The following is a 15,551-nucleotide window of genomic DNA, read 5'->3' as shown; positions in this document are numbered from 1 at the left end:
AGTCCGGACTTTGATTTGGCCGCTCCAAAACCTTAATTTAGTTTTTCTTCAGCCATTCAGAGGTGGACTTGCTGGTGTGTTTTCGATCATTGTCCTGCTACATAACCCAAGTGCGCTTGAGCTTGAGGTCACAAAGGTCATTATCAATTACTCCACCGGCCTCACTCCATTCCCCCGCCCCTCTCTTCACAGATACATTTTGCTTTGGCAACTACAAATAAGTTTTGTTTTGTTTAATTTATTTTATTGTCAACGTTTTTTTTCCCTTCAGTTTTTTTATGGTTTTAGTTTACTACAACAACCCTGTCCTTTGTGCTGCTGGTCTCCATTCACTTTCATTATTTGGAAAAGAGCAGCTTAGACATGGTGCTAAATATGTCTTTGCTTTTAATTGGAGAGTTTGCTTTCAGATAGAAATATGGCAAATCACACTTTGTTAAAGTTTCAATTAAAGCTTTTTTTATTGCGGTTAAGTTCAGGCAGTGATTTGATAGATGCTGCGGATAACAGGAATCTTAACGATGCCTTGGGCTGTCATGGAGAGCATTGCCTTTTTTATTTTTGTCTCACAATACTTCCTGTTCTTTCTACAGGCCAAATACATCTCTACATGCATCGATGAGATCAAACAAGAACTCAAACAGGACAACATCGCTGTTAAAGCCAATGCAGTCTGCAAGCTCACCTACGTAAGACCATCCACCATTTATATCCTCTCTGAGCTGCTTCATAATTCTTTGAGCTCAAGCCGTCACTTATTCTTTTGCTTTCTCCTCCTAACAGTTGCAGATGCTTGGCTATGATGTCAGTTGGGCTGCGTTCAACATCGTGGAGGTGATGAGCTCCTCCAAATTCACGTACAAGGTGAGAGGCAATGTCAAAAATAATATAAGCACACAGTCAAATCAGATCCAGAGGTTCTCAACATTTTGGTATTTAGAATTTATACGCTATTTTAGTGTTATTTAGGGCCGTATAGCAAAGATTTAAGTCCGTAATATTAATAGTTAATTTTACTACCACTTATTTCACTGACCGAAAACATTTTTTAATAGTTTTTACTTTTTTTTTTTTTTTCTTTTAGTTGTGGTTTTAGATTGCAACACCTGTTTTCAATGAATCGGCTACAATGCAGCATTATTTCTATACTATTAAAGTATTTGTTAATATAAATAAATTAATATACATTTGATTTAGCTTTTATTTTCTTTTTTTCAGTTTTCATTTTAATTAAGTTATAGTGATTGTGCTTTTGTCATTTTTATTTTTTTTTTTTACAATAAGGTTCCTTTTTGTTAACATTAATTGACATGAACTAACAATAAAAAATACTTCGCAAGCATTTATTCATCTTAGTTAAAGGGATAGTTATAAAAATTACCCCATGATTTACTCTCCCTCAAACCCTCAAAGGTGTATATGACTTTCTTCTTTCAGATGAATTGGAGTTATATTAAAAATGTCCTGGCTCTTCCAAGCTTTAATAATGGCAGTGAATGGGGGTTAATATTCAGTAGTCCAATAGAAGTCAAATAAAGTGCATCCATCCATCATAAAAAGTGCTCCACACGGCTCCGGGGGGTTAATAAAGAATTTCTGAAGGGAATCAGTACGTTTTTTTTTTTTTTTGAAAAATATCCATATTTTAAAACTTTCTAAACCGTAGTCTCTAGCTTCCGCTAACGGTTCGCGCGAGTGGCGTTCCAGCGGATGTTGTAAGACGTAGGTGTAGCAGCACTTTTTTATGATGGATTGGCACAGTTTATTGGACTTCTATTGAACTATTGAATATTACCCATTTACTGACATTATAAAGCTTGGAAGAGCCAAGACATTTTTTAATATAACGCTGATTGTATTCCTCTAAAAGAAAGAAAGTCATATTCACCTAGGATGGTTTGAGGGTGAGTAAATTTTCATTTGAGTTTTCATTTTGGGGTGAACTATCCCTTTAATGTTATTTGTGTATTTTACTTTCATTTTATTACAAGTTGGCCTACAATGCCCCCTAAATAAATAAAGAGGAGGCTGTTGCTGCTGCTGCTGAAAGCGCTTGTAACTTTTGACTCTATCGCACCCCAGGCGCGTCATTCTGTATGTCCATTCTCAGATTAAATGCTGTGATCCAAAACAGTGAATCTAATCATCATTCAGGCAAAAGTTCACTTCAAGAATGACCACACTACTGACGTGATCTTAGTGCTAGCACACCCTGAGCACATGTGTGCTATCCGTCTTATCAGCAAGACATGTTGGCATAATTTTTCATATCAGGCCGATGCCGATTTTGATATTTTAAGCCTTTATCGTCCGTTTCTGATATTGTTCCAATAATATCGTGCATCCCCTTGTTTTTGTTTTTATTCAGCAACACTAGTTCATAAATTACTCTTTCTACTCTTGTTTTCAGCGAATTGGCTACCTTGCAGCATCACAGTGCTTTCATGAGGGCACTGATGTCATCATGCTGACGACCAATCAGATCCGCAAGGTGCGCTTTGAACTTCCCTTTCACCTGTATTTGTTTTGATTACTCTGATTGCCAGTCAATTTAGTATTATTGAGATACTTCTATTGTTTCTGTTAATATTTTGAGAATTAAATGTAATTAATTTTAATTACAATTTTAGTAATTTAGTTGTGTTTTGGTAATTTTTAGTCGTTTGAATTTAGTTTGAATATATATATATATATATGTGTATGTGTGTGTGTGTGTATATGTATGTATTTATTAATTTTTATTTGTTTTATTTAATTTATTACATTTAAATTAAAATGAGATGTTGCCTTGGCAACTAGCTAAAATAAAATATTTTATATTTTATTTCCATTAACATTTGTTTCAAGTAAAGCAAATGTTTTTTTTTTTTTATGGTTTTATTTTATTTTCAGTTGTAGTAACTATAATAACCCTGCTGATTGCTATGGGACGCTTTATCATCTCTCACCAGGATCTCAGTAGTCCTCACCAGTATGACACCGGCGTGGCCCTGACTGGCCTTTCCTGCTTCGTGACCCCTGACCTTGCTCGTGACCTGGCCAATGACATCATGACTTTGGTAAATCTGTTCACAGTGTTTACTAAAAGCAAATATTGACTTTGAGCACACATTCCTTCAGTCTCACCCTTCATCCGTCTCAGATGTCCCACACTAAGCCGTACATTCGCAAGAAGGCAGTGCTGATCATGTACAAAGTGTTCCTGAAGTATCCCGAGTCCCTGCGACCTGCATTCCCACGCCTCAAAGAGAAGCTGGAGGACCCAGATCCCGGTACGGATGCCGAATCTCATCTCGCTAAACGCTAATATTTCAGGCTTCTGCTTGAACCCAGTGTTTAAATTCTGTATTTCCCAGGTGTCCAGTCAGCAGCTGTGAATGTCATCTGTGAACTGGCCAGAAGAAATCCCAAGAACTACCTTTCCCTGGCACCCCTGTTCTTCAAACTCATGACCTCCTCCACCAACAACTGGGTTCTCATCAAGATCATTAAGCTGGTGAGATGACACCTAAATGTGTTGGGTTGGAAAAAGAACCGATTCTCCACTTTTGTCCATTTCTTTAATGAGGTTTTCATGTTTCAGTTCGGTGCTCTCACTCCTTTGGAGCCTCGTTTGGGAAAGAAGATGATTGAGCCTCTAACAAACCTCATCCACAGGTAACAGTGATACTAAAACACTCCAAAGCACTCAAGTTGGCCAAAAATATTAGGGTTAAATATAATTCTGCCCTTCCTCTTATTGTCTCCCTCAGTACCTCGGCCATGTCGCTTCTCTATGAGTGTGTCAACACGGTCATAGCAGGTGAGTCTTATTTGGTGCCGTGACCCGGTGTTGTACTAGAGCAAACACATCGCTATTAATGTCTGTTCTCTCTCCTGTTTCACCTCAGTGTTGATCTCGCTGTCCTCTGGGATGCCCAATCACAGTGCTAGTATACAGGTGGGCCACTGACACATCAGACCCTTTCCACACCAGTCTAATTTACACTTTACATTGCATTTGCAGTCTCGGTCTGTTAATTCATAATGTTCAATATAGAGAACTATGTTGATAAAATTATAAAGGGATACATCACATTTCTTTTTCTTAAGCTGTTACATTGATACTTCAGGTTTTATTTATGTGTCCATTCATATAATTTCCTAAAGTACAATTAATGAAGAAATGAAGAAGCGGGTCATCTAAAGTGAAAACATATTAAATTACATTTTAATAAATTTACAGAGAAAATTTTAGACACATTTGCAGGGTTTCCGCGGGGTCTTAAAAAGTATTAAAGTCTTAAATTTAGTTGTATCAAATTTAAGGCCTTAAAAAGTCAATTGTACAAGAAAGTCTTAATTATGATTTCAAGAGGTCTTAAATTTGGGGACAGAAAGACCAGAATTGCGATATGGCCAAATGTGACGACTAAACTTCATTGAATAAACTCTAGCGCTGCAGGTTCAAAGTCCGGTGCTGCGCTGCTTTGTGTACAGCAGTTACTGGGGAAACGGTTATATTTCTACCAAACGCTCCACCTGCTTTCAGAATGAATGAGCATTTTCAATAAAACTGTTGTTTGTTTCAGAGTTCAGACCAATGCGAAAATTGACCCGTCTTTTTACCCTGCAAACACGCAGAGCTTTAAATGTGAACTGGTGGATTGATGAGAAGACAATGCATTATAAAAATCTAAACAGAATAGGGGTGTGCGATATGTATGGTCTGCGATAATATCGTAATTGTTGTTTTAACGATGTGCGATTTGATATTATGAGTATATCGCGAAAAGCAAACACAAAACACCTACAGAGTGCGCGCATACATTAGGTGATGAAGTCTAGCAGGTTAGACTAGTGCACGTGCGCATTTATAGTGCGTTCTTTCACTGCATGAATCAGTCTATTAAAATGCATTTAGAATTATCACATAATTTAAGATATGGGGCAAAACATTTTTATATTTAAATCATTTGATATAGTTAATATCACACAAAGAGTGCCATTTTTTTCTCCAAAAGTGAGCATGATTACAAATGTGATGTTTATTGAACTGTAGTATAAAATCATAATAAAAAAACTTTTCTCAAACAGCAACAGTGCTGTTTTGCGTCTCTGAGCAACATGACGCTGTTTCGTACCTGAATGAATCAACCGTTTAAATGAAGTGAAGTGTGAAGTGACGTGAGGCCAAGTATGGTTACCCATACTAGGAATTAGTGCTCTGCATTTATCCCATCCTAAGTGCACACACACAGCAGTGAACACACACACACACACACAGTGAACACGCGCCCGGAGCAGTGGGCAGCCATTTATGCTGCGGCGCCCGGGGAGCAGTTGGGGGTTCGGTGCCTTGCTCAAGGACACCTCAGTCGTGGTATTGAAGGTGGAAGAGAGCGCTGTACATTCACTCCCCCCCCCATCTACAATCCCTGCTGGACCTGCGACTCGAACTCACAACCTTTTGGGTTATAAGTCCGACTCTCTAACCATTAGGCCACGACTTCCCCATTAAAAACTTTAGGCATTGGCCAAATCAGGGTTTCTGCAGGATTTTTAAGCTCAAATTTAAGACTTTTTAAAACCTTTTTTAAGACCTGCACAAATAAGATTAATACCATATGAGCGGAGTAGGGCAATGTCTATAGTACCATATTAAAGTGTAAAAAGCATAATTTACAGTTCAGATACAAGTTTTCACAAAAACAAAGTTTTATAAAATGATAAACTTAACATTTCAGCCTTTAAACCATTGTTAAGAAAATGGAGCGATTCGGTTCAAACGCAATGACTCACTTAATAGTGACTTGCTGCCACTTACTGGCAGTTTTAATTTCACATTTAAGGTACCTTTTCATTTTTTAAATAATTTCAAACATCAGTTTTCAATGTTTTATGTTTAAAATATCAAAACATTATTTATGCACTTGTAATTGCAGGTTAAAGTATTTAATGTCCCTCAGAGCTGCATTAAACAGTGTGAAAATGCATCTGAATGCCACTTCTAATGCAGATATGTTTCCTCTGCATTACAAAGATACATTTTGTTGATACTGATTTAATTTGCTTGGTAACAACCCAAATGCAAGAATTTGACTCAAAAGATGGTGCACACTTTTAGAAAAAATGGCTTTAAGGTAAAAATGTGCATAAAACTTGTTGGAAATTATAAATTTCTCTTACTGGTGTGAACTGACCACACAGAATGTGAAGAATATTTAAAAAAATGCAGGAGTCAGCTGTCCACGGTAGTCCTTAAGATATCAGCACAATAACACACTCCGCAAAATATTGTATAATTCTCATTATCGATAAAATCCCAGAAAGTTATCGAGATATAATTTTTTGTCAGTATCGCACACCCCTAATTTGTTATTTAATTGATATGATAATTGTTTAAATTAATATAATAATACTTTTGACTCCATTTTCTTAACAAGGCTGAAATGTAAAATGTATAATTTTATAAACAATAAATTATGCTTTTTACAGTTTAATATGGTACTATAGACATTGCCCTACCCCGCTCATATGGTATTAATCTTATTTGTGCAGGTCTTAAAAAAGGTTTTAAAGTCTTAAATTTGAGCTTAAAAATCCTGCAGAAACCCTGATTTGGCCAATGCCTAAAGTTTTTAATGTAATTTATAAAATACCTAAATACGAATAATGTATACAATTCAATAAATGATTAATTTATTGATTAAAGTTATTTAATATTAGTAATAATATTTAGTATTATGTGTCCTTTCATGTCTTTTACGACAGTTCAGTAAAGAAGCAAATCATCTAACGCACAAATTATTATTGTTATTATTATTTTATTTAGTAAATATTGGACATGTTGAGACGAATCTTTGGGGACGAATTAATTTCAGCAATTATCATAATTAAATAGTCACTTTTGCATAAAACCGCTGCTAAATGAATGAATTACTGAATTAGTTTTAAAAAGTAAATTTAAAATAATTTAATTTCAGCAATTATTATCATCAAATAGTCACTTTGGAAGAAACTGGCTGATAAATGGAAATTATATTATATACCTCTAAATATCAACATTCAGCCATAAGTTTCTTACCTGATTTTTATAAGTTACCAAACTGAATCCTTGGCTTTCAGACAAGCACTTGACCCATCTGAAGTTGGCTTCCTCTTTGACCGTTGATGTAAAATAGTGTGGAAAGGTTTTAAACATGGTAATAATGCCTTTTATCTCTCCTTCTGTTTTCCATTTCTCTCTCCGGTCCACAGCTCTGTGTGCAGAAACTGCGAATCCTGATTGAAGACTCGGACCAGAACTGTGAGCCTTCTGTCAATGCCTGCAGTGTGTCATTCTCTCATTGTCTGTGTGTTTCTGAGTCCCCCCTTCTGGCCCTGTAGATAACTCGAAGACACCTCAGTCCTACAATAGGAAATAGGCAAGAGTCAATCATATTTTTGTAGCTTAAGGAACCAGAAAAGGTTCCTCCAGAAAGCAGTAGCATTTCAAGACATATGCATCAAGTAATCTGAATTATCTTGCAGGAGTTCGAGTTATCAGTGTCCCAGTAAAGCCGGCTGTAGAGTAGCTCTGTGAAGCCTGGACTGCCATGTTTTGTTTCTCCAAAACCGCTGAGTTCCCTCACAGGGCCGTTTGGTATTTACTTCCAGCTGAATGTTTTGGCATTCTGTCAATCCTAAAGCCCCATGTCTTCCTTAAATAGATGAGTTTTTGTACATTTTGTTTTTTCATCAACAAACCTAGAACGTGCAGGATAAGCCCACTGTCCTAATGGCCCAACACTACAGAACTGTGGCTCCAGCTGTCATGCATCTGTATTAGTCTATTTAATTTTATGGGCATTTCAACCATCAATTGCCTTAAATCAAATATGTGGTTAATTTTTGTAAAATCTGGCAGAGTAAAACAAAACAAAAAGTCCATTTGTGTTGTTGTGGGGGTGTGTGTTCTTGGGCGTGTGTGTGTTTGTTGTCCTTTGTGTTTTCCCATTGTCTTTGTGTCATTTCAAATGCTGTACATTTAGTAACATTTTAGCAATAGGCTTTAAATTCAGCATGTTTGAAAGTCGGCACAAAATGGAAGCTCAAAGTTTTTTTTATAATTTTTGACCTTATATTTTTAAATATAAATTTTTTTCAGTTCTTTGGTAAAATGCTAGACGTCTCTTGGGTGATGTAACTCTGCCGCTTTCTTAAAATCGCCTGCAAGCTCATGTTCAGATTTGCCTTCATCCAATCAACAACCATTCGAGAAAAAAGAGTCCCAAATCTTTTTTTCTTTTCCATAATCCATTTCACTCGGATGTACTTCGTAATATGGACAAAAATATCTGTTGCTACTTCCATTACATGCCGACTTGTGCAAATAGAAGAACTGAGACAAAATGTCAATTAGCATAAATTATAGGGCTGCACGATTGACAAAAATCATAATTGTCGATTATTCCCTTGAAATTGTAATTGTGATTATTAATTACGATTATCACAATTTACATTGGATGATGTTTATACCATTGTTTGATGCAACTGCATGCCGTATTTTTATATGAAAATAAACAAGCCGAAAACAGGGGTGTGTGTTCTTGGGCGTGTGTGTGTTTGTTGTCCTTTGTGTTTTCCCATTGTCTTTGTGTCATTTCAAATGCTGTACATTTAGTAACATTTTAGCAATAGGCTTTAAATTCAGCATGTTTGAAAGTCGGCACAAAATGGAAGCTCAAAGTTTTTTTTATAATTTTTGACCTTATATTTTTAAATATAAATTTTTTTCAGTTCTTTGGTAAAATGCTAGACGTCTCTTGGGTGATGTAACTCTGCCGCTTTCTTAAAATCGCCTGCAAGCTCATGTTCAGATTTGCCTTCATCCAATCAACAACCATTCGAGAAAAAAGAGTCCCAAATCTTTTTTTCTTTTCCATAATCCATTTCACTCGGATGTACTTCGTAATATGGACAAAAATATCTGTTGCTACTTCCATTACATGCCGACTTGTGCAAATAGAAGAACTGAGACAAAATGTCAATTAGCATAAATTATAGGGCTGCACGATTGACAAAAATCATAATTGTCGATTATTCCCTTGAAATTGTAATTGTGATTATTAATTACGATTATCACAATTTACATTGGATGATGTTTATACCATTGTTTGATGCAACTGCATGCCGTATTTTTATATGAAAATAAACAAGCCGAAAACACTAACTGAAAAACTTTTAGTGCTTTTCTATAGTATTAAGCCTGAATGGTATTATAATGTTATACTAAAACTTAATTTAAAATAATGGGAAAAACCCTTAAGATAACATGTAGAAAGAAAAAAACGCATCTTAAACACGCAGAATAACATAAGTGGACTTTGAACGATTAATTGCCGCTTTGAACGATTACGTAATTGTGGCATCCCTAATTGTAATCGTGATTAGAAATTCGATTAATTGTGCAGCCCTAATAAATTAGCATAAAACAGAGAGACTGCGCTTCATTGCAAGAGTCACTTAGGCGCTGTGATATTTTGCAGTGAAGTACTTGGGTCTTCTGGCCATGTCCAAGATCCTGAAGACGCACCCCAAGTCTGTGCAGTCGCACAAGGACCTGATCCTGCAGTGTTTGGACGACAAAGATGAGTCCATCCGACTGAGAGCTCTGGATCTGCTCTATGGCATGGTGTGTACGACTTTTTGTTAACGGCATTTGTTTGCTTACATTTCTCTTAAGTCTCATTGTGAAGAGCTCAAATATAAGAAGTTATTAAAATGTGGAAAATGTGGGTAACTAGGTCTCGAAGAAGAACCTGATGGAGATTGTGAAGAAGCTCATGCTGCATGTGGACAAAGCGGAAGGCACCACTTACCGAGACGAGCTGCTCACCAAGATCATCGACATCTGCAGCCAGAGCAACTACCAGTATATCACCAACTTTGAGTGGTAAGACTAAACAACAGCCCAGTACACATTTAGGGGCCGTTGACAGAGAATTTCAGTTGTTTTTCTATGTAAACATGCGCTAGATGGTGGTCTTTGGCTGGATCTTGAGCTGTATCATACATAACACAGCTCAGCTTAAAAAAATATCTTGGCTTGTCTTCCACTACCCTGCATCTTGCGTTACTAAACAGAAAACGGCATTTTGTATGAACTGGCCCTTAATTGTGTTTTTGTGGGGGGTTTTCCCCTTTCACTGCCCTGTGCAAAAAATGTTCTGTGTGAACTGCCCCTTAAATATAGTACTGAGACTTGAATTTTTTTTTCCTATTCCACTGTCCTGCGTCTCACGTTAGCACAAATGCACATTCTATGTGAACCAGCCCTTAAACCAGTAACCGTTACTATTTTACATAGCCATTACTGGATACAGAAGTCAGAAAACAACCTTATCTGTCTTCCAGGTACATCAGTATCCTGGTCGAACTGACTCGTCTGGAAGGTACAAGGCACGGCCACCTAATCGCCTCTCAGATGCTGGACGTCGCCATCCGCGTCAAAGCCATCCGAGGCTTCGCCGTGGCTCAGATGGCCACTCTGCTGGACAACGCACACCTGCTGACCGGCAACACGCAGCGCAACGGGATCTGCGAGGTTCTCTACGCTGCCGCGTGGATCTGCGGAGAGTTCTCGGAGTACGTGCTGACGATCTGGAAAGGTTCATACTTCAACCATATAACAGCATGCTAACATCCTTTTCCCCACAGGCATCTGGAAGACCCCATGCAGACACTGGAGGCTATGCTGAGGCCCAAAGTGGCCACCCTGCCCGGTCACATCCAGGCGGTGTACGTACAAAATGCTGCCAAGCTGTTTGCGACCGTGTTGCGAAAGCACGAAGGGGAGACGGACAGCCATGCCGCGCAGGAGACCAGCCAGCTGCTCATAGACAGACTGCCCCTCTTCGTCCAGAGTGCCAACCTGGAAGTGCAGGAGAGGGTGAGGAGAAGCTTTATTCGGACATCTCGTCCCTTACGAAACTTCACCATGATTTTACTACAAATAAAACCCAAAAACATGGTTACTATAGTTAAACCATGGTAGCCACAAATTAACCATGGTTTTGCTACACTAACCATAGTTTAACCATGGTATTTGTAAGTAAACCTGTGGTTATACAAATGTAATCAATACACCAAAAAACCATGGTAACTACAACTTTTACTATAGTAAAACCATGGTAAATTTTTCATAAGGGGTGGCTGGCAGTGTTTTTGGCATCACAGGTACTTTCCTAGCATGAAGGCTATTCCAGACACTAGATGACAAAATTATATAAAATGAAGTGGAAATTAATTTCCAAAATCTCAAAATCCATTCAACAACCAGTGAATTGAATCATCGCCCTGCCCTATATTTCGGATGTACATCCCTGACTGACAGATAAAGCAACCAATCACGTTTCGTTTTGTGCCGCATCATGTTTAGGGGTGTGGAAATGTTGCCACTAGGCCTGTCGCGATAGTCAATATATAGACTTATCGCGCGATATATGGAAATGAGCACGCTAATTTTTGGAGCCGCGATATATTGCGACTGATCATTTTTTTATAATTAATTTTATAATTTTACATAAATTTATGTCACCAACTTTTTATTCTATCGCGCTGCCTCTGTTATCTCGTCTGCTCTCTGTGGCGGAGGCGGGGCTCAGGCAGCGTCCCCCCCCCCACACACACACAGAGCGGACAGCATTAAAGCTGCGTGTTGCGTTCGGTTACGACAGTCAAAACGATGAAACTCTCTCCGAGAGCGCACAGTAAATTAAGTTTAAAACTCAATTTAAACTTTTCTTCGTGGAGAGCTGTGCGCTGTGACTCCATGTTGCTTCAAGCGCATCATTCTGCGCACGGGATGCGCATTAGCGCATATAATATACTATATTATAATGCTTTTGCGCATGATAGGACAGAACAAGAAAGCTATTAATAATTTAATGTATAGCACAGTAATGGAGGCAGCAACATATGATAGATATGACTCCTAGCTATCATATGTTGCTGTCTCATTACTGCTGTACATTTAAAAGAAATATATTTTAAGTTTATAATAGGCTATATAGCGTTTATATATAAATATATTTACTGGTTTTTCATGTATGTATTTTACTATAGTTCAAAGAGCAATGTATAACATTTTACCAGATTTAGTCCTACACTTATTCACTTTTATTTGTTCCCCACTAATGTCATTTTAGTAAATGTTTACAATTTATTTTTCTAGAATAACCTAACTTAGTTTATAATAGTATCATTTTCATAGATTATGATTATATATTTTTTTTTTATTTGTTATTTTGTATTAAAATTAAGTTATCTATATTTAGTAGATTGTGTTTAACACACAAAAGAAGTGACGATCAGGTCAACACACAGAAGTACAGTAATTCTACATTGATTTAAAATAAATGTGCTGGTATCGGATCGATATCTGTATTGACCGATACTCCGAATTTTCAGTATCGGATCGGATTGGTTCTAAAAAAAAAATGGTACCGTTGCATCCCTAATTTATTATTAATTATTTTTATTTATTTAGGATATATTTTTTCACATTCTGATTCCGATGTCTAAATATTCTTTATTTTATATACAAATTTTTGTTATTTGAAAGAGTGTACTTGCATTGTTATGCTATTATATTGTCATACTGTCATTAATCAGTGGCATAAAATGGTCTTAAAATGGCAATAATATAATTTATCGCAATTAATTTTGGTGCAATATATCGCACAACAAAAAGTAGTTATCGTGACAGCCCTAGTTGCCACAATAACAGAGTAAAACAAAAGTGTGTAAAACACTTGGACGAGTTTTAAAGAGTCTATGTCGCGAACTTTACAAATTTCACATACTTTTGAAAGTCCAGCGTTTAGTTGATCCTGATTAGTGCTCATTATCACAGTTGTAAACACGACAGCTTTCTTCTAACATGAGGGGGTTTGGCATCATGGCATCGTTGTTTCCAGGTTAAACAACGCGACACACATCTCCTGGAAATCCTGTATAATTCAACCAATCAGATGATAACTTCGAAACTCCTGAAGTGTTTCCAAATTTGTGTGTCAGACATTCAGCCAACTGTCCGTGGGCGTGACGTCTGAGGCTGAGACTGTAGCTGTGTCCCAATTCAAAGACTCCCAATTCGAAGGATGCGGCCAACACGGCCTTCGAAATTGTCTAAATGGTTCCATAAAGAACCTTTAACATCTAAAGAAGCTTTCTGTTTCACAAAAGTTTCTTTGTGGCGAAAGAAGGTTCTTCAGATTATAAAAAGGTAAGAAAGAGATGGTTCTTTAAAGAACCTTTGACTGAATGTTTTTTGTGGAACCAAAAATGGTTCTTCTATGGCATCGCTTGAAGAACCTTTTGAAGCACCTTTATTTTTAAGAGTGTACATAGGCTACTTTTACTCTTCATACCTTAAGTACATTACAGTATGAAGGATAATACTTTTACTTAAGGTTTTAAATGCATGCATTTTTCCTCAATGTGCTAATAGTAGTTACTGAAAGTATTTTTCTAAAGTAGCTCATATTTCTTCCACCAATTACTTTTTCATAGCTCTATACAATTAGTGCTTTCCTCATTTCCTTAAATCAGACCAGACCCCTTTACTGCAGGATAAAGCTGAACCTCACTGCTGGACAGTGGAAATATGCACTCAAACACTCTGGAGACTATCCCAGATGATGCCACACCAGGCTTTCTATGGCAGCCCGTCCAGGTCCAGCAGCTCCACCAGGGTCTCACTGCTCAGCTGAATGAAAGCGTACATACAAAAGATTGGAAAAAGAAAAAAAAATCATTTTTATGTATTGTTAAATTTTGATGTTGTTTTTCTGATGTTGAATTGAAGTTATTTTGTAATTAGTTGTAAAAAAGTACTTAGTATAGAACAATTTATTTTCATTTGCAAATGTTATTCAGAGGCAAAAAAACTATTTATAGAAGAATTTCTGTCATTTACAAATTATAACTTGCTTTGCAAAAATTAACCATTTTCAGAACTACTTCTCATCTTTTATTTACAAGTTTCAACTGAAACAATACACATAAATTACTTTGCTTCATTTACAAATAACTTAAATTACAAAAGCAATAAACAACTTAATCCATTTCATTTTTAAGTTTCCCAGAAGCACAATTTTCTCCAAAACTGTCCTAAAAGAAGAGAAAAAGGAAAGAAAATTAAGACAGGGCTGCAATCTTAAGGTTAGAAAATATGACAGCAGGACATGCATACAAAATACTTCAAAAATCATATTTCTGGATCATCAAGCTTGCCTAAAACATTTGTGGACATATCTTGCTACAAAATAAATAAATAATAAAAAAATAAAATAAAAATACAAGTTAAAGACTTGTCTACTTATTAAATAGCCTTATAGGCCTACTTGTCTTATTGTTGTGGGCTTTATATATGGGTGAGGGCTAATTGTTGTGAACACAAGAGGTCCTAGTGGAAATATTACAGATGGGTAATGCCTTACCTCCGAGCCACAATGGCAGAGTTTTTGTCCCAAGTACAGGAATTATCAAATTCAGCCCTCTAATTTAATAAATACAAGTTATTTTGCCTCAGACCACCTAACAAATGAATCTGTTCACATTTTTTAAGACCCCTAACTTTTAACATTTGTTTTGCTAGCTATTTGAGCAAATTAAAACACAATACTTACATTTATAAGGGTATTCGTTGGCAGCCACAGAACCATCACCGCTATTTTGTTTGAATAAAAGTCCCGTAGTCACCGGCGCGCTATGAATTCTGGGATAGGGTAGGCTGTGAAGGATCCATCTCGTGTATCCTTCATTTGCCGGAGAAACGGAGGACGCATTTGAAGTCGCATTCGAATTGCGGCAGCCTTCGTCGTGACGCAATTGGCCTTCAAATGCGCACTTCGAAGGATGTAGCCTATGAATTGGGACACAGCATATGTGTCATGACAATCGAAAATGGCAATGTGCTGAAGCATGTTAGCATTATTTTAAAACATGCTAGCAACATTTTAAAACATGCTAGCAATGTGATAATACATGTTAACGAAATGCTAGCAACATGCTGGAAATGTTACAAATATCCAAGCAGCATGCTTGGTCAAGTTAGCAGTGTGTTAAAACATGGCAACAACATAGTAGAAGCCAGCAATGCCAGCATATGATGCTTTTTTTAAAGATCATTATTTGGTGTAACAGAATATGTTGACATGCTTTAATGTTCAAAAAACACATTATTTTTCAAATACTGTACATTATTGTAGGTCCTCTATGCCCCGCCTCTCTCAAACGCTTCGTTATCTACAAAGTCCCTCCTTCCGCCAAGCGCAGACTGCTCTGATTGGCCAGCTGACCCAGTGCATTGTGATTGGCCGAACACCGCAAGCACTCGTCGGAAATGTAACGTCCCTTATCATAATCGCGAGCTTCATCTTTCAAAATAAATGTAAAGACAGTAAATAATGTCATTAGTTTTACCATCAGTTCAAGCCCGAAAGGGGAACACCGTAATGATGCAGTCCACAAGCCGCGATTAAGACAGCTGACTCTACTGTGATGTGACGCTCGCGCTCTCTCTC

General features: G+C 37.1%; 1 protein-coding gene across 3 annotated transcripts in view; it reads left to right on the top strand.

The window, feature by feature from the left end:
- Positions 1-15,551, top strand: part of LOC107586409 (AP-3 complex subunit delta-1-like) — a 45,656-nt gene that overhangs the window by 9,519 nt on the left and 20,586 nt on the right. For all 3 annotated transcript variants that reach the window (XM_016273767.1, XM_016273766.1, XM_016273765.1), the window contains exons 2-15: positions 594-689; positions 784-864; positions 2,411-2,491; positions 2,952-3,059; positions 3,143-3,272; positions 3,357-3,496; positions 3,584-3,657; positions 3,753-3,802; positions 3,891-3,940; positions 7,240-7,288; positions 9,510-9,655; positions 9,768-9,916; positions 10,378-10,608; positions 10,681-10,912. In XM_016273767.1, the coding sequence (XP_016129253.1) occupies positions 594-689; positions 784-864; positions 2,411-2,491; positions 2,952-3,059; positions 3,143-3,272; positions 3,357-3,496; positions 3,584-3,657; positions 3,753-3,802; positions 3,891-3,940; positions 7,240-7,288; positions 9,510-9,655; positions 9,768-9,916; positions 10,378-10,608; positions 10,681-10,912 (1,617 nt within the window). The remainder of the gene's footprint in view (positions 1-593; positions 690-783; positions 865-2,410; positions 2,492-2,951; positions 3,060-3,142; positions 3,273-3,356; positions 3,497-3,583; positions 3,658-3,752; positions 3,803-3,890; positions 3,941-7,239; positions 7,289-9,509; positions 9,656-9,767; positions 9,917-10,377; positions 10,609-10,680; positions 10,913-15,551) is intronic.

This window comes from Sinocyclocheilus grahami, unplaced genomic scaffold (genome assembly GCF_001515645.1).
Source record: "Sinocyclocheilus grahami isolate Dianchi unplaced genomic scaffold, SAMN03320097.WGS_v1.1 scaffold81.1, whole genome shotgun sequence".
NCBI classification, from domain to species: Eukaryota; Metazoa; Chordata; class Actinopteri; order Cypriniformes; family Cyprinidae; genus Sinocyclocheilus; species Sinocyclocheilus grahami.
This window is presented reverse-complemented; position numbering and strand designations above follow the sequence as displayed.